General features: G+C 37.3%; 3 protein-coding genes and 2 long non-coding RNA genes across 9 annotated transcripts in view; 3 read left to right on the top strand and 2 right to left on the bottom strand.

Moving 5' to 3' along the window:
• The window catches only part of ppp2r5b (protein phosphatase 2, regulatory subunit B', beta), a 46,528-nt gene extending 39,637 nt beyond the window's left edge, over nucleotides 1-6,891 (top strand). The window contains exon 13 of the mRNA XM_008435916.3: nucleotides 358-6,891. Coding sequence (XP_008434138.1) covers nucleotides 358-586 — 229 coding nt within the window. The 3' untranslated portion in view covers nucleotides 587-6,891. The remainder of the gene's footprint in view (nucleotides 1-357) is intronic.
• LOC103480753 (uncharacterized) overlaps nucleotides 1-11,974 on the bottom strand; it is a 51,214-nt gene extending 39,240 nt beyond the window's left edge. For all 4 annotated transcript variants that reach the window (XR_014084551.1, XR_014084554.1, XR_014084553.1 and 1 more), the window contains exon 1: nucleotides 11,884-11,974. This is a non-coding gene — a long non-coding RNA (uncharacterized LOC103480753). The remainder of the gene's footprint in view (nucleotides 1-11,883) is intronic.
• On the top strand, nucleotides 9,276-13,260 carry LOC103480754 (glycoprotein hormone beta-5-like). Of its 2 annotated transcripts, XM_008435917.3 has the most exons (3): nucleotides 9,276-11,286; nucleotides 11,888-12,089; nucleotides 12,995-13,260. In XM_008435917.3, the coding sequence occupies exons 2-3, from the start codon at nucleotides 11,889-11,891 to the stop codon at nucleotides 13,181-13,183; spliced, it is 390 nt and encodes a 129-aa protein (XP_008434139.1). In that variant the 5' UTR covers nucleotides 9,276-11,286; nucleotide 11,888; the 3' UTR covers nucleotides 13,184-13,260. The 2 variants fall into 2 exon arrangements, with proteins under 2 accessions (XP_008434139.1, XP_081455200.1); XM_081599074.1 differs by lacking the exon at nucleotides 9,276-11,286 and having other exon boundaries at nucleotides 11,293-12,089.
• A 5,034-nt stretch (nucleotides 13,261-18,294) lies between these two features.
• LOC108167214 (uncharacterized) lies at nucleotides 18,295-21,795 on the bottom strand. Its single transcript, XR_001777579.2, has 3 exons — nucleotides 20,068-21,795; nucleotides 19,647-19,843; nucleotides 18,295-18,387 (listed from the first exon to the last, which is right to left on the bottom strand). It is a non-coding gene; the product is annotated as an uncharacterized LOC108167214 (long non-coding RNA).
• gpha2 (glycoprotein hormone subunit alpha 2) lies at nucleotides 18,385-22,000 on the top strand. Its single transcript, XM_017310487.2, has 3 exons — nucleotides 18,385-19,782; nucleotides 20,112-20,296; nucleotides 21,692-22,000. Exons 1-3 carry the CDS (start codon nucleotides 19,668-19,670, stop codon nucleotides 21,794-21,796), a joined length of 405 nt encoding a protein of 134 aa, XP_017165976.1. The 5' UTR covers nucleotides 18,385-19,667; the 3' UTR covers nucleotides 21,797-22,000.
• The last annotated feature ends 466 nt before the right edge of the window (nucleotides 22,001-22,466 follow it).

Here is a 22,466-nt window from a genome sequence, read left to right as displayed (position 1 = left end):
AATGGCAGTAGGATACAAGGAAGGAAGGAAAGAAAAATAATTAAAGAAAGAGGGAAGGAGGGAAGGAGGGAATGAGAGAAGGACGAATGGAAAGAAAGAATGAAGGAAGAAATGGCATTAGTACACAAGGAGGAAAGGAAGGGAAGGACAAAAAAGAAGGAAGGACACAAGGAAGAATGAAATGGAAAAAGGAGTGGGATGAAGGATTATTTTTCTGCAGTTTTTTTTAGTGATTTGGCTTTTAAAGACTTTACTGACTTGTGTAACTCTAATTCATGGCTCTTCAATGAGTTTTCCTAAATAAAATCCTTCTCTTCTCTCCTAACCTTGCTGGTTTCTGTGTCTGCGCCCGGCCAGGGAGATGAAGCGGGAGCGGGAGCGTGCCGACCTCTGGCGAGGCCTGGAGGAGTACCAGGAGCGGCGCATGCAGATGCTAACGGAGGCCGCCAGGAACCAGCGCAACCTGCAGGAGCGGGGCGAGAGAGGAGACCCGCTGAGCCCCTCGTCCCCGCAGACGGCCCAGTCCGACCAGCCCGAGCCCAAACCCAGCGGCGCCTCCACCGGAGCCGGGGAGAGCGCCACCTAGGCGCCGCTGCACACAGGAGGGGGAATACTGGGGAAAGGGTGGTGGGACTTGAGGTTGGTGGTGAAAAGTGTTGGGAGACAGAAAAGGTATAAAATCCGTTGTTTTTATCTTGTATCATGGAGGTGGCAGCTTCTTGTACAAAGGTGCGATCTCTGTGATGCCTTGTTTCCGACAGCGTTGTGTGAAACTGGTTCACTTTTAGCTGTACATGTTGCAGATCATAACTCCAAACAGGTGCAGACTGTCACGTTATTTAATATCCCGTTCAGTAAACTTGCAAAACTAGAGACAGAAAAAAGAGCGTCTCTTTTGGTGTCCAACTCGTCTCGACATTTGACCAACAGAGTCCCGTACCGTGGCCTCATCTTTACCTTTTTAGCCGAAAGATGCTAACTCCTCGCGTGCATAGCACAAAAACAGACGAAGCAATTTCACACAAATGTCAAAAGCGATCGCTGCACACAAGCAACCCACAAACATGTAGGTATCTGCTGTAAATATCAGAGGAAGGAGCTGTGGAGACGAATCTCACACAAACAAAACACCTGCACACACACAGATTTACTCAGACACAAACAGCCAGGTGTGGCGCTGACTCCTCCCACTCCTCTGGGCGCCACCGACGGAGCACCTTAATGAAGAAGGTGATGACTCTGGTATAAAGTACAATATTGTTCCTTCTTCTTACTTGTTACTCTACTACTACTACTCTACTCTAACTACTACTGATGATGATGTTTTTATATATATATAAATATATATAGATATACATACGTCTGGATATTTCTGTAGTGTATTATGGGAGAAACACTAGTGTAGCAGAAACCATAAAAAGGGGAAGGCCGACTGGAAATCCTAATTTTTACGCTGTGTGAGGCCATAATGTGAGTGCTGAAATTCAGCAGAATACCCCTTTAACAGACCTTAACGAGGGGGAATGAACTGGACCGGCAGCAGCTGTTTTTCTTTTACTTTGAAATGTTTGACATTGGTGATGTGCTGCAAGCATCATAGACCACATTTGGATTTTACTACAAACATACATATATACGGGAAAAACTAAGCACATTCTTGCTTTTTTTCTATAATTGAAGAGAAAAAGTAGCAGCAAAATAATGCGAAAAAAATACACTTACTGAAATAATCGTTAGGAAGTGTTTTATCAGGTTTTTAGGTCTGCAGCAAGATGGTGGGTGTTAATTAGCTCAGCGCCAAATCGGAAAGATCAGCACTGACCTTAGAGAAGCTAACGTGTTGCAATCCTTTCCCTACGGAAGCACTTAACTGCCAGAACTTGGAAAGAAATTTAGGAGCGATATCTAGTTAAAACGAGATTTTTTGTGATTACAACGAGAAGTTTTATTTCTTGTTATAAGGATTTGTAAACTGTGTTAATACGAGAAAATGTATTGTTAAAACAAGAAAGCTTTGTCGTTATAACAAGATGCAAAACTTGTTAAAACAAGAAATGTTTGTCGATAACAAGATGCAAAAATGTTAAAATGAGAAAGTTACTTGCTATAATGAGATGAGTTTTATATCTTGGTAAAAGGAAATGTAAAACTTGTTAAAAGGAGAAAGTTTCTCACATGTAAAAGTGCTTTTCTGACAGAATACGTCTCGTTAAAAAAGCCTAAAGTGGCTCACTGCAACTCTCCTTCTCACCCTTTTTCCTCTAGATGACTTCTAAAAATCTCAAGATATGTTGCTATTTACTGTCACAACTTTTTTTACTTAAATGAGAAGACATTTTGGCTTTAATAATATATAAATCTTGTTATAACAAGATTCCCATCTTGTTATAACAAAAAACATTTTCTTGATTTAACAAGATGCTGCTCCTGAATTTATTTCCAAGTTCTGGCAGTTAAAAATTTCCGTACTCCTCAACAAAACAAAGCTAAAGAAAATGTGTATGGAAAGAATGACAAGCTCATAATTTAGGCTTCGATGGAGTTTTATCAGTTTGCTCATTTTAAGTGTGCATGTGTTTAACATCATGCCAAGTCCGTAAACCAACAGAAATTACCTTGGAGAAGCTAAATTACAGCAGTTCCCCAGGTTTTTTTCCAAAGTGTCCTCCTACATTTTAATTTCATTACTGCTTAAAGGGACGATCCAAAAATCCAAAAGACAGTTCTTAAAATCATCCACAAAGTGCAGCATATTTATTTATCTTAATTTAAATACTACTTGCTTTAAGAGGATTGATTTTCCTGGACAATGTAATAATTATCTTAATGAATTCTAAGTGTCATAATTTAGTTTGAATATTATAATTCAGTTGAATTGTATTGGACTCAGGGGACTGTAAGATATTTACGCTGTTGATGCGCCCTCTGAAAGACCTATCAAATGTGATTAAATCGGTTTTATCTTCATTTTATCTTCATTCCCTTCATGCCATATATTATTTTTATGATTACAATGAAATACAAAAAGAAAAAACAAATAGATAAGAATTCCCTCACAGCTGGAAGTATTTCTTTTAGCACATGTGCAAAACATACAGATCATGCAGCTACATGCATGTTAGCTAGCTTCCATCTTCTTCACCCCATCCTAAATGAAATGTAGCGGTCTCTCTACTGCCACCGGCTGGTCAAGTGGTGGAAATGCAGCTTCAGCCCAGCTTACTAATAAAACAGTTTGCTGCTCTGCTCTAATTATAATGAACTCACGATGACAATAGTTGAATTAACGCAGTAGTTTGGTTAATCGGGTCTAAAACATAACAGGTGAATAAATGAAGCACACCACAGCGGTTTCAAACTAAAAGAAAAAAAGGAGTGCTGCAGTCCGGTTGGATTTCCGAACCCGGAGCGTCTGTAAGTCCGGCCGACCTGAAGCTGCTAGAAGGTGACCATGGAGATGAAAACTTTTTCATTGTGAATCAACAGAATCATTGTTCATTCTTGTCTGATCATTAAAATAGAGTAGTGGGACGAAGAGGGGAGAAAAACAGAAAAAAGTTATTTTAGCAATATTTTCATTCTTTCAGGATAATCTGTGTGTTTGTAGGGAGTCAGACAGGATAAAAGAAACTCTTGTTTTATCTCCTGCTGCGTCCGTGATATTCACATTGTCTTAAGGTACATTATTTGTAAATTTGACGAGAAATGATTTTGCTTTGTAATTATGTTGTTCATTTTATTGTCTTTTTGTATGACTTTGTTCATTTTGTGGGGGAAAAAAAAAATCAATTCTGATGCTATTTATTTTCTATTTGATCAGGAAATGTAACCTTATTTGGAGGTGATGTTCAGGTTGTGGATGCGTGTGTGTGTGTATGTGTGTGTGTGTGTGTGTGTGTGTGTGTGTGTGTGTGTGTGTGTGTGTGTGAGTGAGTGAGTGAGTGAGAGAATCGGTGAGCAGAAGACGAGCGTAGAAAGAGTGACAGAGATTGAGAGGAAGAAGCAGTTTTCTCTTTGTTTCGTTTTCTCTCTCCTCTCCTTTTTTAAGGGATTGGGGATTTGATTCTCGAATGTACCGCACGATGTAAGTGATTGTTTCTTTTTTTAAATGCTAAAAACGCAGAGCTACCTGTCAGCTGCTTTGTGGCAAACCTTCAGAAACTCTTACAAACACACACCAGATCAAGCCTGAATCAACAAAGTTGTGAAATTCATTTTATTTACAGCTTTAGGAGTAAAGTTTCCACTTCCATTGGGTGAAGAAGGATTTTAAATAGACTTATTTTATCAACATCACCCTCAGTTCAGCCTGTTTATATTATTCCAGTTCATTGCAAATATCATCCTGGTCACTCAGCCTTTTAAACATTTTGTACCATTGCAGTTCTGGTCGTTTCATACCGTATTTTGTAAATCACAACATGGTGGCATCTACCACAGAACATTTTGTTTCAAACAGTTTTTTCTAAAGTCTTTGACATCCAACTATTTACAAAAACTCTCCATGTTCTGCTCTGAGTCGGTTGTAAGGTGTTTTTGTGACTCAGCGGGTCAATTGGGGATCAGAACCAAAATATATGGAAACAGGGTGTAACAAAATGCTGTTAGATCACATTAAACAATTAAATGGAATTACATTTGATATTTGAACATTTTGATGACAGTTTATCTCAAAAGGTCATGAAAATACAACAATCAAACATAAACTGATGGCTTAACCTGCAGCTACCTGAATTTATTTGCGAGCATATACATATTTTTTGTCTGTTTTTGTGTCAAACTAATCCTTGATTAAGATGAGATTTATTATTAGAATACAGCGCTTATAGGATAAATATAAATATGGGTAATTGCATGCAAATTTTTCCAAATTAGGCCTAATTTGGCATAACTCACCAGTAGGTGGCAGCAAAGATGATTCAAATCTGATATTAAAAATGTTTTGAGTTTTAATCAACAGACACCTTTGGTATACATACGCCACTCTAGCTGTCTGGTGGTTTGAGGTTTATTGGAAACAATATAGGGTGAAGTAAAACGCTACAAAATAGTTTCTTTAAAGGGAAGAAGTGGGGAAGGATGGCATGAACCGGCAATACAAAATGGGGATACAAATTGGTGAATGGGGTGATTTGATTAGATTAATTTCATCCTAAAGAGTTGAAATAAATCTAATTACATTCAATCAAATTCGTCAGGTTACATATAGTAGTGGTTAGTTGCAATTTAAAATACAAAAATAGTTGTTTTACTATCCAGCGTAGTTAAGCACTTGCCTTGAACACATAGTCAACAACAGAGATCTGGAAATGTTCCTAAACTCAGATTTAGATGCAATAAACTCATAACCCAAACAGCAAATAGTCAATTTACTGAGTTGCACAACTAACAGTTTTCTGGGTAGAGTTGTAGCAGGTTTTTTAAAAACTCCATAACCTCTCCATCTATCGAGTCAGAGAATAAAAAAATGTAAAATAAAGCATGAAACACCTTTTTTTATGTGAAGATGCACCATAGCACCTCTTGTTTCTCAGTTGAGTTTCAGATTTTGTCAATTTCAGTTTTCACTAAGAAACTCCAGCTTTGTTGATATTACCTCACAGAATGATCCACCGGTAAGATGTTGACAGCTGATGCAACTCTACAGAACCCCACTTCAAAATAAAACCAGAATTATTATCCCTTTAAGATTCTGATAGAGGTAAAACATCAAGAAAAAACAAATAAATACCTGAACATAAGCAACAGACATTTAATTATCTGAGTCAAAACAACGATTACATTAAAAATTAATCAAATGTTGACCTAAATATTATCATCTTGATTCCTACAAAGCTTTTAATATAAGGCAGGAATTTTTTATTTTTTTTTAAAGTACATTGGTGAGCTCAACACTTACAGTTATATCATGAACTTATAACAGAATCTGGGAAAACTTGCATAGCAGTTTTAGGTCAAATGTTAATGAATGCTGTCGCTGTTATAATAAAACTGTTAAAAATAACTTTCTCTAATCTGGAAACATTCAGATGGATTTCAAACTTTGTCTTGATTCAGGAAAGCAACTATTAAAAAACACAACTGATGTAAGCCAAGACAAAAGTCTCACCTTTCTGGCACAAACTTTCTTTCTTTCTTTCTTTTTTGAAATTTTTATTTGAATTTTTTATAGTGTTTTGGCTTGAAAACTAAAAAAACAAAACAAATACACACACACAAAAAAACATTTGCTTGTTTCTGTCTCCAGGAAAACAAAACCCCAGCTCTCACTGCTCTCAGATTTTCTGAGTATTTGATAAATTCACCTTAATCCAGCCCTAATCCAAGTCTAAAAGTGAGAGAGGAGAGGGGAGTGTTTTCAGAGCGCACCCAACAGACAGACATCTCATGTTGATTTCACTGACTGTCATGTTTCTATATTTTGGCCATGTTTATTGAGCCAAATTACATTTAAAAAAAATGCTTTAAATCAGAGGGGTGACGCTATGGGACTGAATGACAACAGGCAGTGACGATTAAGCAAAAGGAGGAGAGACGAAAAGAGTTTATACATGAAAGCACGGCAATAAGTCAGAGCAACAGAACGAGAATATAATGTTAATAAAAACTTCAACTGCGTTACGTAGCAATTTCACAGAACGTCTAGATTTGCACTGTCTGCCCAATGATCTGTGTTTGTTTTGTTGATGATAAAAACAATACAGAGGATGATAGAGAGGTTGGAAAAGATGTATATTTTGGGGACCAACACGTCAGTGGGAGGGAGGGGGGTTTGAATGTAGAGAAGCTAACTACTGTATGTAATAACATAACAACAGGGGGATGTAGACTGGAGAAAAAAAAACATCTATGTGCTAAAAAAACAAAATGAAATTTCACTTTGAGAAAACATTCTGGGAGTCTGTGTTGTTTTTTGTGTCATCACTTTGAAAAATTCTTTAAATATTGCAATTTAGAGAGGTTATAAAATATGTTCGTGTGCTTTACTTGAATTTTTTTACTTCATATATTTGTGAAAATTCTGCTATTTCCGAAGTAGAGAACATCAGTGCAATCATTGCAGATTTTTTCTTCTGCTCCAAAGGTAAAAATTATTACGGCGTATTAGGGCCAGCCTAAGATTGTTTTTAAATATTAGTAGAATTAAGACATGATTTTATCTGAAGAAAGTTGTAAAATTACTAGGAAAAAGTGATCAAGATCTGACCTGATCAGTTCGTCTCGATTCTTTCTTCAAAATAAATTTAGTAGTTTAATAGTTTGCACAACCGTTTCAAAGTCCTGCTATTGATAATTTGATATTGGTGTGTTAAAAATTAAGTATGTCCTATTTGTAAAGCTGACACAAAAGTATAACTTAACAAGATGCTCAACATTCCTCATTTTATTAGATTTTTAAAATAATTTATGTTATCATAAAATTACTATTTTCTTGTCACTTTTCATGTAATATGAATTTATTTTCATAAGATTTCAACATTTTTCACATTTTTATTACTTTGTTCTTATAACATCATGAATTTTGGTCGTACAACATTATTCTTGTATTATTTCTCACACTATTATGACTTTTTTCTGGTAACATTATAATTTTACTGTCATAATTTAAAAAAATTGTTAGCATGGCCCTTACACTCCTTTGTAAAACGAAGAGAAGCATTTTTTCCAGCAACTCAAATGTTCAAGGTGCCTGAGTTAGATTCACTTAGTCCACATTATTTAAGTTAAAACATTAAAAACAGAGTTTAAATATAAACATATAGGTTCCCCCAGTGTATTATAAGCCTGGCGGCCCGCCATGCTTTACTAGTCCCGCCGCCAGGGTAAGCGTTGCTGTTTACATTTCTAGGAAAATAAAATAATAATTTAAAAAAAAAATCTAATCGTTTTTTTTTTTTTTTTTTAAAGCCGGGCTGCAAGCGTCTCTTTATCTCTTAGCATTTCACTAGCAGAGCAGGTTTATTCCTAAAGGATAGGTTTATAGTTTATGCATTTAAAGCTAGCAGCGCGCGGAACAATCACACAGCTGGCGCCTCTGCGCTTTGAATCGCGCGCTGCCGCTGCTTTACTTCAGCGGGGATCGCGCGCGCCTCCTTTCACTCAAACTGGACAAAGGCTGACCTGTATGGATATTTACATCAACCTACTGTGAGGAATAATGATCATTTGGAGAACTCTAGGTAAGAGTTTAAAACCCGCCGTGTTAGCTCTGGTTGCGCAGCTCCATGTGAACCGCAGGATAGCGAATTCAGAGGTGCGCGTTGTGGAGCAGTGAGAATGATTTATCTTTGTGAACGAACAATTATATGCGGTGTTTACATCTCAACGCGCTGCCCAGCATGTGGCTCTGTGTCTGTCTTCCCTGTAAAGTTTATGTCTATGGTCCCGGTTGGCTGAAGAGTTTGTGATAAGGAGCAGCGCTAACCTCACGCAGGTTCAGCCCGGTGAGGAGCTTTCGCGCTCTCCTCGGAGTCACCCATCATAATGATTTTATATTATTTATTCTTAGTAGTATTTTTTCGGTTACACGATGCATCAAACCATATCAAATGCGTTGTCTTAGAGTTAATACGCGCGGCCGCATGGAAATCTGAGAAACTCGTCCCATAAACTCGACCAACCAAAATAGTTTCTGTGACGCATATTAAAAACTCAACAAACACAAAATGAAAGAGCTACTCAAGCCACATTAGCAGCATTGAATTAAATCTCCTGTTTGTTGTGCATCTCTGCGTAGTGCAGCAGATTACCTCATCATGCAGGGCCTGTCCAAGGCTGTATGAGGCCTGGAGCAGAATCTGACTTAGGGGCCCCTTTTGTTGCTAAAAAATATCAGCACCTCTAACAGCTTCTGTGTTAGATTTAGTGAAATATGGGAGAAGGGAGTAGTTTAATTGGCCAGCCTAAAAAGCAATAAATTATTATCGCAGTTTACTAATTTGTATTTGTAAATTCAAAGATTAAACTCACAGCATCAGATTGTTGCTATGGTAACAAAACAATCTAACTATGAATATTGTTCTTTGAAGTTTTACTAAGTAAACTTGCCAGCTCCTTAAAATCTTGTATATAAAATGTTAAACAATTTAAAATAATTTAATTTATGCATGCCTAAACAATTGAATAAAATTTAACAGCATTGATAATCTCAATGAACAAGTGTTACATTTATGTATCTGTGGTCTGTTTTAAATTATTAGCATTTATGGGGCCCCTCAAGCCCTTCGGGGCCTGATGGAGTCACTGACTTAATTTGGATTAAACAGAAGTGCAAATTTGTTGTTTTTAGACTAGTTGTAGATTTAAATAGCATTTCACTGGAGATCTTTTTCCGTAACATGTAATTACACAGTAATACTTCTACATTTTCTGTCAACTTAACATCTCTTAATACAAAAACACGGTGGACCGCCGGTGAACCGATTCGACGCCCCGATTCGACGCCCCGATTCGACGCCCCGACCACCGGGCTTAAACAAGTTTTCTAGGGGAAACCCTGTATATCAAATATATATGTTTTTAATAAATAATTAAACTATCAGCTTTTTCAAAAATAGTAGCTTGTATATGTGGTGTTACATTATGTTGTGTGGTTAGGAAGAATTATAAATTTGTAACAAAGTGTTTGCTAGTGCGCAGGCACAGACACATACACACAGTCGTGTTTTCATCACTTGTGGTGACTTCACATTGACTTCCATTAATTTCTACAGCCTAACCCTTACCTTAATCCTAACCCTAACCATCACATACCTAAGGTTTAGGGTAACCTTTACCCTAAACCTAACCATCACAGACCTAACCACTAACCCAAAAACAACAATTTCCCTCATGGGGATCAAGAAAATGTCCCCACAAGGGGCAATGGCCCCCATAGCCCCACATTGTAGACAGAAATAGGTTCCCATAAGGATATAAAAACCTGACACACACACAAACACACGCGCGCGCACACACAGAACTACCAAATCGAACATGGTAAAAACCTGTCTGAGTATCTCTTTCTTGGAATGAACAACTTTTGGCTTCTTTCAGCTTTATGAAGCTCCCTGGGATTTTTAAACATCTTTCCACTGAACTCTACTGACATTAATTGGATGCCAACCGTCCACAGTGGTGTCATGTCTGATTTGGTGCTGTTCTCTAAAGTTCTGCAGGCCCAGTCTGATGAGGTCATACTAAGTCTGAACTGCAGCAGGCGCAGTAACAGACACACGTAAAGCACCACTGAGTTTATTTGATGTCTGATTCACTGAGGAACCAAACATCCATCATATCCTTACAGGGGCTGCTGGTGCCCATCTCCAGCAAAAACTGGGCAATTCAGAGCAATACAGAAACACACAACAAACCATAAATAAACGCATAAATATAGATAATCTGGAGTCGAAAGCAAATAGATGAATGAATAAATTAACTGAACCGTATTCAAACACGGTTTTACCTATAACAATGAGCAGAAGTAACCTTGTTTTTGTCAGTGTCAGGGGTAAATTAACAGGAAAAAATGTATTAATGTAAAATATTTACTCTAACTGGCTATTATAACAAACTGTTTAAACAAGTGGGTAGTGTGTTTTAAGGTTAGTGCTCAATGTGCATTTTCACAGGGAAGATAATTTTATTCTGAGTATACTTGAGTAAAAACGTAATGTTTGTTTTGTAATGGTGAGTCAGGAGTTGGAAAAGCGAGCATTTATTTGATTGACGGTATTCCTCACAGTTTTCTATGATCCTATTTCTTGGACGATAGTGAAAATGTATTGTTTCTAAACAACTTCTAATCTATAGAAACCTTTTTATACTCAGTAACATTCAACATGTCTCTGATTTGAACAGTTTAAAGTCCCAGTTATAACAAACTGTGTGTGCATTTGTTATGGAGGGTCAGTTCTGCCACTCCTCCACTCAGAGCACACCGAGCCAGAAGTGCGCGCGCGCTCACACACACACACACACACACACACACACACACACACACACACACACACACACACACACACACACGCACACACATACACACATACGCACACACACGCACTCAAAGACGGATGCAGACTGAGGTTAAGAAAATATAGACAAGCACGAGTATTTTCCAGGAAACTCTTATTATTTCTGACTTGGGGTATCTAATGGTATTTCATTGAATTGCTATGATGTCAGAGTGTCCGTCCACCCTAATGGCCTTCTAAGAACAACAACAGGGACAGATTGGTTCCATTCACCGGACTGTCCAGACTGAGAGACACAAGCAGCTGAAACCTCAACAAGTTCTCAGCTTAAAAGGTGAGGTTTCTTTATTACTATGCTGAAAAGTAATCATTAAAAATGACATAGCTGGAATAGATACATAAGATGGCTTAATGTAGTTTTCTCTACAAAGCACAGTACGGATAATTTATTGTCAAAAAGTTTGGTGTTATTAATGAATAAAACAGCATTAATAAGTAAACAACCCTTGATTGTGTGTCAGTTAAGCGAAAGGACCAGACACCATTTCCCCTCCATGTTATATGTACAACTTAAATAAAAATTTTTGTGGTCTGAAAGTAAATGTTTTTTAAATAAACACTAGAGGGCGCCGTGAATCACCTTCTAGTTTGGTAAGTTTCACTCGTGCAAAAAGAGAGAAAACTCGTTTTTTGTTCAACATTTATCTGTGTTTAGGCTAGATTAAAAAAATGCTTTTTAAGTGCTCTCTTTTAATTAGACCATTACGTGATCGAAATCATATTTTATAACAATAATAAAAAGGTATAGATTAGTTTATCCAGTTTTAATCATTACATTTTGACCTGACAAAAAGCTAAAAACAAATATTTTAGCGCTTTATTTAACCAAAACTAGTGAGTTTTTAACTGTTTTCATGTGTTCCTAACGTACCCAGAATGCCGCTGCGTCTCCTTTCCCTCTCCGTACTTCTCCTCCTTGTTGCCGCGGCAGCCGTGGTGTGCGTCTCCATGACAACGCCGCTCCAGAGCTTCCGGGGCTGCGCAGTGCGCGAGTTCTCCTTTGTGGCCCAGAAGCCGGGCTGTAGGGGGCTGCACATCACCACGGAGGCCTGCTGGGGGCGCTGTCATACCTGGGAGGTAAAACAACGACCAGAAGTTTCTAAGTCCTATTTATAAAAGAGAAAATATGTAAACAAATATTTACTTTATAAAAGAATAAAAGTCTAAAATGTGCAGACATGATTTAAAATAAGTGTTTTCATGTTATATTTCACCAGAATTAATTAATAAATATTGATAACTTTATTGATATTCATTAATTTTACCAAATTAATGACTTTGAATTAATTTGACAAAATAAATAATCAAATATTCTGTTTGCTTAATTAAATCTGTGAGAGATTTTCTACAACTTACAATTGTACAATTTACTAAAACTTACTCTTTTGTATAAATGGAAAAAACTCTATAGTTCTGGATTTCATTTTCAATTTTTTAATTCAATTTCTGTTCTAAACGGCATTGCAACAACTGAATTGGACCTGTTGCATTTATATGAAGAGCTTGGGTTGCTATTTTACTTAGCAACCCAGAAAGCTAAACGGAAAACCAACATTTAGCTCTATGCAATCTAGAACTCAACCCAGAACAACTGGAACCAACATTTAATTTTATATCTCGCTAATCTTACCAATCATGGATAACTAACACTTCGTAAATGCCTGTCTAATTCAGAACAAACTTAAGAGCCAGAGAAACCCCTATTAGTTTATAAATTATGAACTATTTATTAAACATGGGGAATCAATATTTAGCTTTGTACTTTTTCCTTTTTGTCTTTCTTTTGGTTTTGTTGTTTTGTTTGTATTTCCTTCTAAATCATGTAAAGCACTTTGAACTACCTTGTTGCTGAAAAGGTGCTATATAAATAAAATTACCTTGAAATATTCCTGTAAAATTATGGCAGGTATATTTCATAAAATAGGTAGGAACAACCAGTTTGCAGCTGCTTTTGATGTGTTTTGTGTTTGTGCACCCTGCAGAGACCAATAATCGAGCCGCCGTACATCCACCGGCACCACCGCGTCTGCACCTACAGCCGCATCCGACACATGATGGCCCGGCTGCCGGGCTGCCTGCCCAACGTCTCCCCTCTCTACCACTACCCAATGGCTCTGCAATGCCACTGCACCTTCTGCTCCATGGAGGACACAGAGTGTCAGACCTTCTGATAGACACCTGTTTTTAACCAATAAAAAAGATTTCTGCTAATGCACAAGAGCTGAATAAAATGATTTTAAAAAAACTATTCATGAATACCAGAATGATATTGTTCCACTGTGTTTGTACTTAAATTTACTTTATGTTATGGAAGGATGGTTGGCCCTCTTGATACCGGAGAAAACTCAGGTTTTTAAGAAAATGGCCAATTATCAATCATTAGTTGATAGATGAGATCAACTGACTTTAGATTAACTCATTAATAGATGATTTCCATCTATAACACCAAGCCTTCAATCTATGAATGAAACAAAAACAAAAAAGTAAAAACAATTGTGGATGTATCTCCCGTCCACATGGATGCGTACATGATTTTATACAAGCCAGTCATCTTAGAAACAGAAAAACTTTGTCTAATCTTTTCTTTACTTTGTCGGTGTGCCCAAAATGACACACACACACACACGTGACAGAAACACACTCACACAAGCAGACGTATGTGACATAACCCACACTCACATTAACAAGTTTGGACTCGACATGGACACTTTAACGACATCCTTGAGATGCCGTGGTTTCCATGACATTGGAAAGCGGCAGAGCCCCTAAGCGACAGAAATATCGGTGACCTCGCTGAGTCACCGTGGAGTAAATGTGTGTGTGTGTGTGTGTCCCGTCTCTCTGTTGATGAGGTGCTGCAGCTCATTCAGATCCAGTGTTTCGGCTTTTCTCCGCCGGTGGGAAAGTAATCGGAGGAAACCGTAGAATCTGTGACTGAATGTGCAGATCGGTGTCAGCTAACAGCTTTGAGTTAGAGCGTGCCGTAAAGACGATGGCGTCACACTTTCTCTTTCCATCAGAGTGGAATTGTTTGGGGCTGCATGATGATTCTGTACAGGATGTTTGCATGTTTGAATGAAAAAAACAACTGAGCATTACTCCAACAGATTTAAGTTTAAAGTAATCCTTTAAAGTCACAAACAAGGTTTGTCTGACTGGAAATAATCTGGACCAGAGTTCTGACCTGAATCTTATTGAAAGTTTGCAGAAGGAGCTAAAGATTAGGGTGATTGTTATGGCTATGTCTAAAAACCTTGATGATCCCTGGATAAAATTAACTAGTAAGATTTGTAGTGGTGGGCAACACTAACGGGGGCGCCGATCTATGTTTTCGCATCCACCTGAATAATGTGTAGTTGTGCCACTGAGCTGAAGCACTGAGTGCCTTTAATTCTAACTAAATTCCCACCAGCTTAGAGTTGCTTTTGAAACATTATAAATGAAACATTAATCAACATTTTGACGTGTAATGATGGTACTTGACAAAGTGCAATGTTTCGGTTGTTGACTGTGTGTACAATAACTTTGTATTTTTGTGTTTTTTATGATGACAATGAAACCAATCAATGAAATGTGCCATACAAATAAACGTGATTGAACAATTGGAAGGTTGTTGAAACAGTTCATTTTCCAGTCTCCAAAAAACATTAACTTACTGTCAAAAAGGTGACAGTAAGTTAATGGTTTTATCATCTGGGTGATTTTTTAAGTGTTTGAGCTGTTTTAGAAGTAGTAGACCCAAATGAAAGTATAAAAACATGCAAAGTGTAAAGTTTGCATAATATGTCCCCTTTAAAGGTTTACTACACCTCAGTTGAGTAGCTAAATCTTGGTTATACATCATCCATTCACCTCATGATAATCCATAATAAAACTATACTATGTTTTTAAAGTCAATCCAAATCAAAAGTTGCAGAAAAAAGACAGTTTTCTGGTCAATAGCTCAGCTGTTCAGGAGTTACAGTCATCATTGGTCTAATTTAGTAGCTACGTTGGTCTAAAACGGCTCTGGATTTTAGTAAGTATTGTTGCTAGGATGACACAGAGCCAACACTTCCCCACAATTTACCTACCATGTGCTGAAGCCACACAGGCACACAGCTGATCCAAACCCGCAGGATCTTCTGACCCGACTCTGTCCTTCCTGAGGAAAAAACAGATTTGCTGTGTGTATGTTTTTGCTGCTTATTAACTCATTCACAGTGTTCATAAACCAACACCTGAGCACACAAACTTCAGTTATTATGTGATTTTCTTTATGCATGAGTGTGCTTTTACATGCGAGTCTTTATCTAGAAAAATGCAGTAAGGTAAAGTCAAATGCGTGTGTGTGTGGTGTGTGTGTGCGCGCGTGTTCTGCACTGATGGAAAACCTATTTAGTTTTCCTCTGTGTCACTGCAATAAGTGGTCCCTAAAAAAGCCTTAAAACCGGTGGACCAGTCGGAGATGCGAGGAAGGTAACTCGAACGATAAGGAAAGAAGTTAAAGATCTGAATACTTCTGGAGAATTTGGTTGTGCAGGTAGGAGGATAATCTGCAGAGAAGGAGAAAGAGAAGTCGGTAGGGGGGAAATCCCACACACTCATCTTTCTAATCGTGGGTGTGTCAAAAGCTATAAGTGGCGTAGCTTCTACCTGTGTTACATATATCCCTGCATGGGGCTCGGGACACACATTCACACACCTGTCAGACAACTCACCTGAAAACAAGAACTCTCATCTGTCCAGGTAAGAACCACATTTAATTCATCATCCATGTCATTAGTGAGAAAAACTCTGAAACGTATTTTTTTTCTTAGTCCTCTTCATGAGATAAAATTATTTTTTTAATGAACAGGATTTAACTGTAAATGCTGAAGTTAATTGGAAAATAGTTACATTAACAGAACACATTACTATGCTCTCTTAAAATCAATTAAATATAAATTGGTGTTTTGCAGGCTTTTATTTTTAAATGTGCCAGATATTTTAAAACATGAATCAAATCAATTGGACAAAAACAGATGAGTGCATTTTAATTGTTTAAATACATTTTGGCTTGATTAATATGTAACATGGAGATTATTTTAATTTGGCAGAAAAATAAAATGCATAAAAGTTCATGTATTTTTTGTTTGCTTTTTGAAAAATTTTTGGTAAAATCTTGATTTTTTTCATGTTTGAGTCCATTGAGTTCCCACCGTTCAGAGTCAGCACACCCTGGGCAGCCATCTTGTTTGACAAGCGCTTTTTTTGGAGCTTTTATTTATTTGGACTTTGAATACAGGTCGACTTTAAGACAAAACATGAGGGCCAGGACGCAACATTTATTTTAAATGATGAGAATAGAGTGGTAATGCTTGAATAAAGTCGGGTAGGGTATGAGAACCCCAACACAAAGAATAACAAAAGTTTTAATGAGAAATGTTGAGCGTCTTGTGAAGTTATGCTTTGGTATTAGTTTTACAGTTAATATTTAATGCTTAACAGAAATACTTAATCTTTTAATAAATCAGCATGAAATTGCTTTGAAACAATTTAGTCTATTTAAAATAATAATTGAAACTGAACTGATCTGATCAAGTCAGATTTTTTTAAATCTACAAGCTTTTTTCCTCATTAAAAAAACTTTTTCACGTAATTTTAGAATGTTTTCTGGTCAAATTGCGTCTTTCTTCTGCTATTATTATGACTGTATTCTCTATATTCTCTACAATATACATTGTAGCCAGGCTCTAATGCTCTGTTGTACAACTCAGAAGAGAGGACTGAAACAAAAGCCACTTTTAAAAACATATTTTCTGTCATTTGTAAATTCTTTTTTAGAAAAGAAAGTGAGAAAAATAAAAATCAGATCTGGTGTGAAAAAAAATAAATAAAATTTTTTATTTTTAAGCCATATTGTCCAGCATGATGAGAGTCAAATTTACTGCAAGAAATTTTCTACAACAGATACACAGAGACTTGTAAAAGTATTCACACCCTTTGAAAGATTACATGTTTTCAACTCTGACAAGCTTCAGTTTATGGGTTTTTACTTTTAACTACAAATAAAAAAATCTAAAGAGCGTGGCGAGCATCTGAATCCAGCGCCCCTGAGTTGATACTTTGTTAAACTGTCTTTAAGTCCTTTAGGGCCTTTATGTTTCTATCAGCTTTGGACTGAAATGTTCGCTCGTTCTTCTTTGTTAAACAGCTCAAGCTCAGTCAGATTAGATGAGGAGAACCAGTGAAATTCAAAGACTCAAAATTAAGTTTAGGTCTAGACTTTGACTGGGTCATTAATCCCCCCCCTGAGCCTTGGATCTCTGCAGCTCCTCCAGAGTCACCACAAAACTCTTGGCTGCTTTTCTGATTAATGTTGTCCAGTTGGCCCTGTCTTGGTAGGTTTACAATTGGGAAACACTCTTCCCACATTAGATGATGATTAAACTCTGAGATGTTCTGATGCTTTTCAGAATCAGGCATTTTTTTCTCAGTATTTCACATTAATGCACCACTTTCAATAAAACACATCAAAGCTTGTGGTTGTAACTTGAACTGTTAATTAAAGGTTATACATTATTATTTATATTTTTAAAGAGTACTGTCTGCTGTTTTTCCGTGCAAAATTGATTATTCTATCCAGCAGTGTTTCTGCAGGTTTCACAAAGTCAAATTTAAGACTTTCTAAGACATTTTTAGTGCCAATATGGGGGACAGTTGGCATTCCTAATCCAGATAGTGCCAAAGCTTAAAGTTTTTGGGGGTACAGAATGGAGCTGGCCTTGTATGGGATGGCAACAGACATGAGGCAGCGATATAAATTAACTTTGTCCTCAAAACTGGCCAAAAATGTGCAGTTACTCACTATAGATGTAAAACAAGATGTCTGCACACAACTCAAACTTTTTTCTGACAGTAAAGTCCTGCGAGGAAAAAAAAACACAAATACTTATATAAGATCAAGCAGCACAGCCTGTGATTAATGTATTTAAGGCCAACTTACATCTTTAATTTAATTTAAGACATTTTGAGGTCTTAACTATAGATACATTGAAGACTTTTTAGGAACATGCAGACACCCTGTTCAGTGTGAATTTTTTAAAGTCTTGACAAAAACATTTACAGATAATTAGTTATGACAGAGGAAACGTTTTGATTGTAACTTTATTATTGGAGCCTCCCTAACGGATGCCCCCAAAGCGAGACAGAACAAACCTCCTGGAGTGGAAACCCCACATAAGAGGAAAAAACAGGGTTTTCCCCTTCGCCATCAGCGGACACAAAGCCTTAAAACGTAAATACTCAGCCTCAGTGCTGACCTGTTACTGTGGTCGTTCCTACGGTCCTAATTGAGTCCCAGCGGGGGTCTTTCTGCTGCCGCCACGGCACTGATTCACAAACCTGGAAAAAGCTGGCAAAGCGGAGGGCAGAGGTCAGGATCACCAAAGTCCCAGGAAAAGTTTAGCTTTGTTTGCACACGTGTGGGAGTGTGTGAGTCAGGAGGGGGCTGGGTGTCACTCAGCATGTGTACATATCACATCTGGACTGACGTTCATGAAGAAAATGATTTCACAGTATAGCGCTAACGCTCTGTGCAGTGAGAGGGAGAGGCGGAGTACGTGATGAAGTTGTGTATGTGCATGTATCAGCAGGTAACTGTTCGATGAGGCAGACTGGAAAGACATAGACAGGGCTGTTATTATTCACATTATTCAGTCCTGCAGAAGGGGAAATCACCTCAGAGGAAGGGGGGGGGGTGCTTTAATTTGAGGAGAAAATTGAGCAGAAGAGGATAAGAAACTTTTTAATGGAGCCCCTAGGAGACATGGGGGAAATATTTTCTTTTCGGTTACCTCTCAATACATTTGCAAATAAATCCCAGCATATTTTGTATTCAGTAACAGTGATAACAAATGTGCAGAAAATATGTTGAAAATCAATGTGTGAACAACATGCTCATGTTTGTCTGTGTAATATCTTTTGGTGGAGACGGGACTACACATGAACCATTAAAATTGACGGCGACTAAAACTGTCAGATGGCAATTTTGCCTGTGAAAAAAACTCAGAAATAGTCCAAATAGTTTGGGTGTTTCTTTTCTTCTTACAGAAAGTTTTTGTCATGTTTATGTTTTAAAGTAGGGATGGAAAAACCATGTTTGACCCGTTTTTTGTGGTGTGTTTATTCAAAAGAAAAAACTTTGGATACCTCACAAATGAAATATTAACATAAAATTCCTACATGGAAAATCCTCATATTGTAGAAGAAAGACTTTCAGTAGTCAAGAAGACGCATGAACTGACTGCTAAAATACATTAAGATGAGGTAAAAAAATAAAATAAAATAAATCCCTCCATGTTCCTAAGGAGGCTCTGTAAATTTGGTTTTGTCAGCCCAAAAGCAAAACAAGACACTTTAATTAATTTAGAGAGGCCGTCACTTGTTTAAATTGAAAGTCAAAGAACCCAGATAAATGATTTATTTATTTATACATGTTGTCTCATTGAGATACAATATCTCATTTACATGAGAGACCTGTTTGGGTAAAACAAACAAAGCCACAAAACAAGCAATTCAAAAATTTGACTCAATTAAATAAGCAAATAAAACATGAGCTTCTTTAATTCATTGAGCTCCGTGACTGTAGGATTCCAGCAATGTTTAATGTACCGTTTTGTCTGATCGGCCCAGATGTTGCAGAGCATCTCACACATCTGCCTGCTGGCCCTGATGTCACTGCTGCTGCTGCTCTTCTCTCCTCTTGGGTGGAGCAAAGAGAAACAAACCCCAGGATGCCACCTATACCGTGAGTTTCAATACGGAAAAAGTGGCAAATGACTTTGCACATCTGGCAAAAAAAATCTGGCCTTTGTTGGGGAAAAAAAAAAAAGAGAAAGAAATTGTGAAATTACTGGATTTGTATGTTGAAAACATACCTGCAATTATGTAAATTAGTAAGTCAGTTCAGGTAGAGGTTGTAAATCTTCACAACTTGTTAAACTAACAAGGAAACCTTCTATTTCCAAAATAAAAACATCTAAAAATAAAAAAGCTTGTTTTAGGAACTAGTGCAGTAAGGAAAATCTCAAACCTCTGTAAGTTGATCTGTTGAGTTCAGTTCCTCCATCCTTCCAGCCATCAACGTGACGATCCGCAGCGACCGTCGTGGCACCTGCAAAGGGACCCATCTGGTGTACGCCTGCGTGGGCTACTGTGAGTCCAGTGCTTTCCCGTCCCGATACTCAGTTCTGGTGGCCTCAAACTTCACACACAACATCACCTCCACTTCACGCTGCTGCACCATCAGCAAGGACGCCAAGGTGCGGTTTTCTTTGTTTTATGAGTCTAGATCAGTGGTTCTTGAACATTTTGGACCTGTAAATACCAAGTTTTGAAGGCACCAGCATCAAGATACAGATTTTAAAACTATACTACAAAGGGAAATGGACCTTTTCAGGATGTTGTCTCCTGTCAGAGAAACAAACAAAATAAAAAATGTGTCTACATTTTGCTCCGTGTGATTGGTTAAAGGATAAATATTTAGGTTTTCAATTTAAAGATGTCCAAGTTTAAAGTAAAAGAAATAAAGTTCCTTAGCAGTACCTTCTACAAGTCTAAAAATTGTCAAACATTTATGCCACGTTTGTGCAGCAAAAATGTTCTTTTGTGCGTCTATTATTTCAAAAATATTAAATGTTTCCAGAGGTCGTGAAAGGTCAACCAACCCCTACCTTCTACAAATCAGACAAAGTTGGTGTCAGTGAATCCAACTATGTTGGTGCAGAAAAAATGTTGTTTGTGCTGCGTATGCTTTGAAGATATGAAAGTTTAGAGGTCAAAAGGTTAACCAGCCCCCCCACATTACCCAAATTTAACAAAAATGGCATCAAATGTTTGTGCTACGTTTGTACAGTAAAAAATTTTATATATGCCGCTATAATTAAAAAGATATTCATAAAAAAGCTTCCAGAGGTCAATCAACCTCGCACTCATATTTACTAAATCAAACAAATTTGGTGTCAGACGACTCAGCTACGTTTGTGCAGCAAAAAGTTTTGTTTGTGCTGCTTTTTACTTTTAAGATATTAATGATGACTTCTGATGACCTATGGAAACTTTTTTAATAAAAAAGTTAAAATGTAAAATGATGAATGCCTCCCAATGACATGTTGTAATTTTCCACTATATACATAAAATGAAATGAATTGAAATTGAATTACTTTGCCTTGAAAGAGACAAATTTCAGGTAATAAGTTCAAACCAAGTCTACCGGACTGCAAGGTATGAAATAAATCATCCTTATTTATCAGTAGGGGTGTTTGTACTGCATCGAGTCCATGAGAGGATTTTTAAAAATTATTTCAATATTTTTAATGTCGTGTGTAATTCCCACATACAGACTAATTAAGTTTTACTCTGTTGGCTCTGAATTCAGTTTAGCTTTTGAGAGGTTGAGAGGCAGAACTTATGTTTTAAGTTCTGCCTTCAGAAGTAAAAGGAGCAAATAATAAGTAGCCATCAACACATTTGTTAGTTTCAGCTTGTACAGAGAATGCTTCTCTTTTCAGAGTCTTCTCATGAAGCAAAGAACACTTTGCTCAAATCTTTTTGATCCTTCACAGGTCATTTGTATTTAAAATTTATTCTTAGCCGTGTAAAAACTGTTTGGCGAGGATAGTTTTGCTCTCAGCACATGGATATTCTGTGTTTTTCAGGTCAAAGTTCGCCTGGACTGCCCGCGTGGTCGGCACTACGACGAAATCGAGATCCTGACGGCGAAGGCGTGTCGCTGCGACATGTGCCGCAAATCCCGCTACTGACATTTCATCACTACAGGACAAAATGCTGCATTCCAACAATTCACCGCATAAAAAGCAGATTATAGTTTACAGAGTTAAAAACAAAACAAAACTACTTCAGCAGAAACTTTTCCACTTCTGGTCAGGCTTTGAATAGACAAAATGTTTGATGCATATTTTGTCTGTTAGATGCATATTTTGTCTGTTAGATGCGTATTTTGTCAAAATATGCATTGAATTTTCAATTCGATGGTCAGAATTTTCAATTCAATTCTGACCATCGAATTGAAAATGTTTTACATTTTTGTCAATAATTTTTCTTTAATCATCGAAAGCAAGATGGCCGCCGTCCTGAAAATTTGAGTTGTCCCTGGATAAACACACCTGAATCAAATGAACAGAGTCATGCTTATGACTGAATAATGTGTCTCTGACGACTTGTCTAAACTTAGCAGGACTCCTGTTGACTGAACTCTAAAATCCTGAAGAAAATTAGCATTGAATGCATCTCAAGTTCTTCTTAGTTACTGGATAAAAAATGCATTTGTGTTCTTGTTTCACTTTTATTGTATTTGTCGGTCATGTTCTGTAAGGAATCTTTTCAAAGCCTGGAACAGCGGTGTCCAAAGTGTGGCCATTAGAATGATTCTGGATGACCTTTGCCATGAGACACACATCTAGTATCTAGACG

This window comes from Poecilia reticulata, chromosome 18 (assembly GCF_904066995.2).
Source record: "Poecilia reticulata chromosome 18, P_reticulata-male-v2, whole genome shotgun sequence".
Lineage (NCBI taxonomy): Eukaryota > Metazoa > Chordata > Actinopteri > Cyprinodontiformes > Poeciliidae > Poecilia > Poecilia reticulata.
The sequence above is the reverse complement of the archived record's forward strand: the minus strand, read 5'-3'. Positions and strand labels throughout refer to the sequence as shown.

Coding starts and splice junctions, on each gene's coding strand:
- LOC103480754 (XM_008435917.3), top strand. CDS start 11,889: ATGCCGCTGCGTCTCCTTTCCCTCTCCGTACTTCTCCTCCTTGTTGCC. Junction 12,090..12,994: donor GGCGCTGTCATACCTGGGAG/GTAAAACAACGA, acceptor TGCACCCTGCAG/AGACCAATAATCGAGCCGCC.
- gpha2 (XM_017310487.2), top strand. CDS start 19,668: ATGTTGCAGAGCATCTCACACATCTGCCTGCTGGCCCTGATGTCACTG. Junction 19,783..20,111: donor CCCAGGATGCCACCTATACC/GTGAGTTTCAAT, acceptor CCATCCTTCCAG/CCATCAACGTGACGATCCGC. Junction 20,297..21,691: donor CCATCAGCAAGGACGCCAAG/GTGCGGTTTTCT, acceptor TGTGTTTTTCAG/GTCAAAGTTCGCCTGGACTG.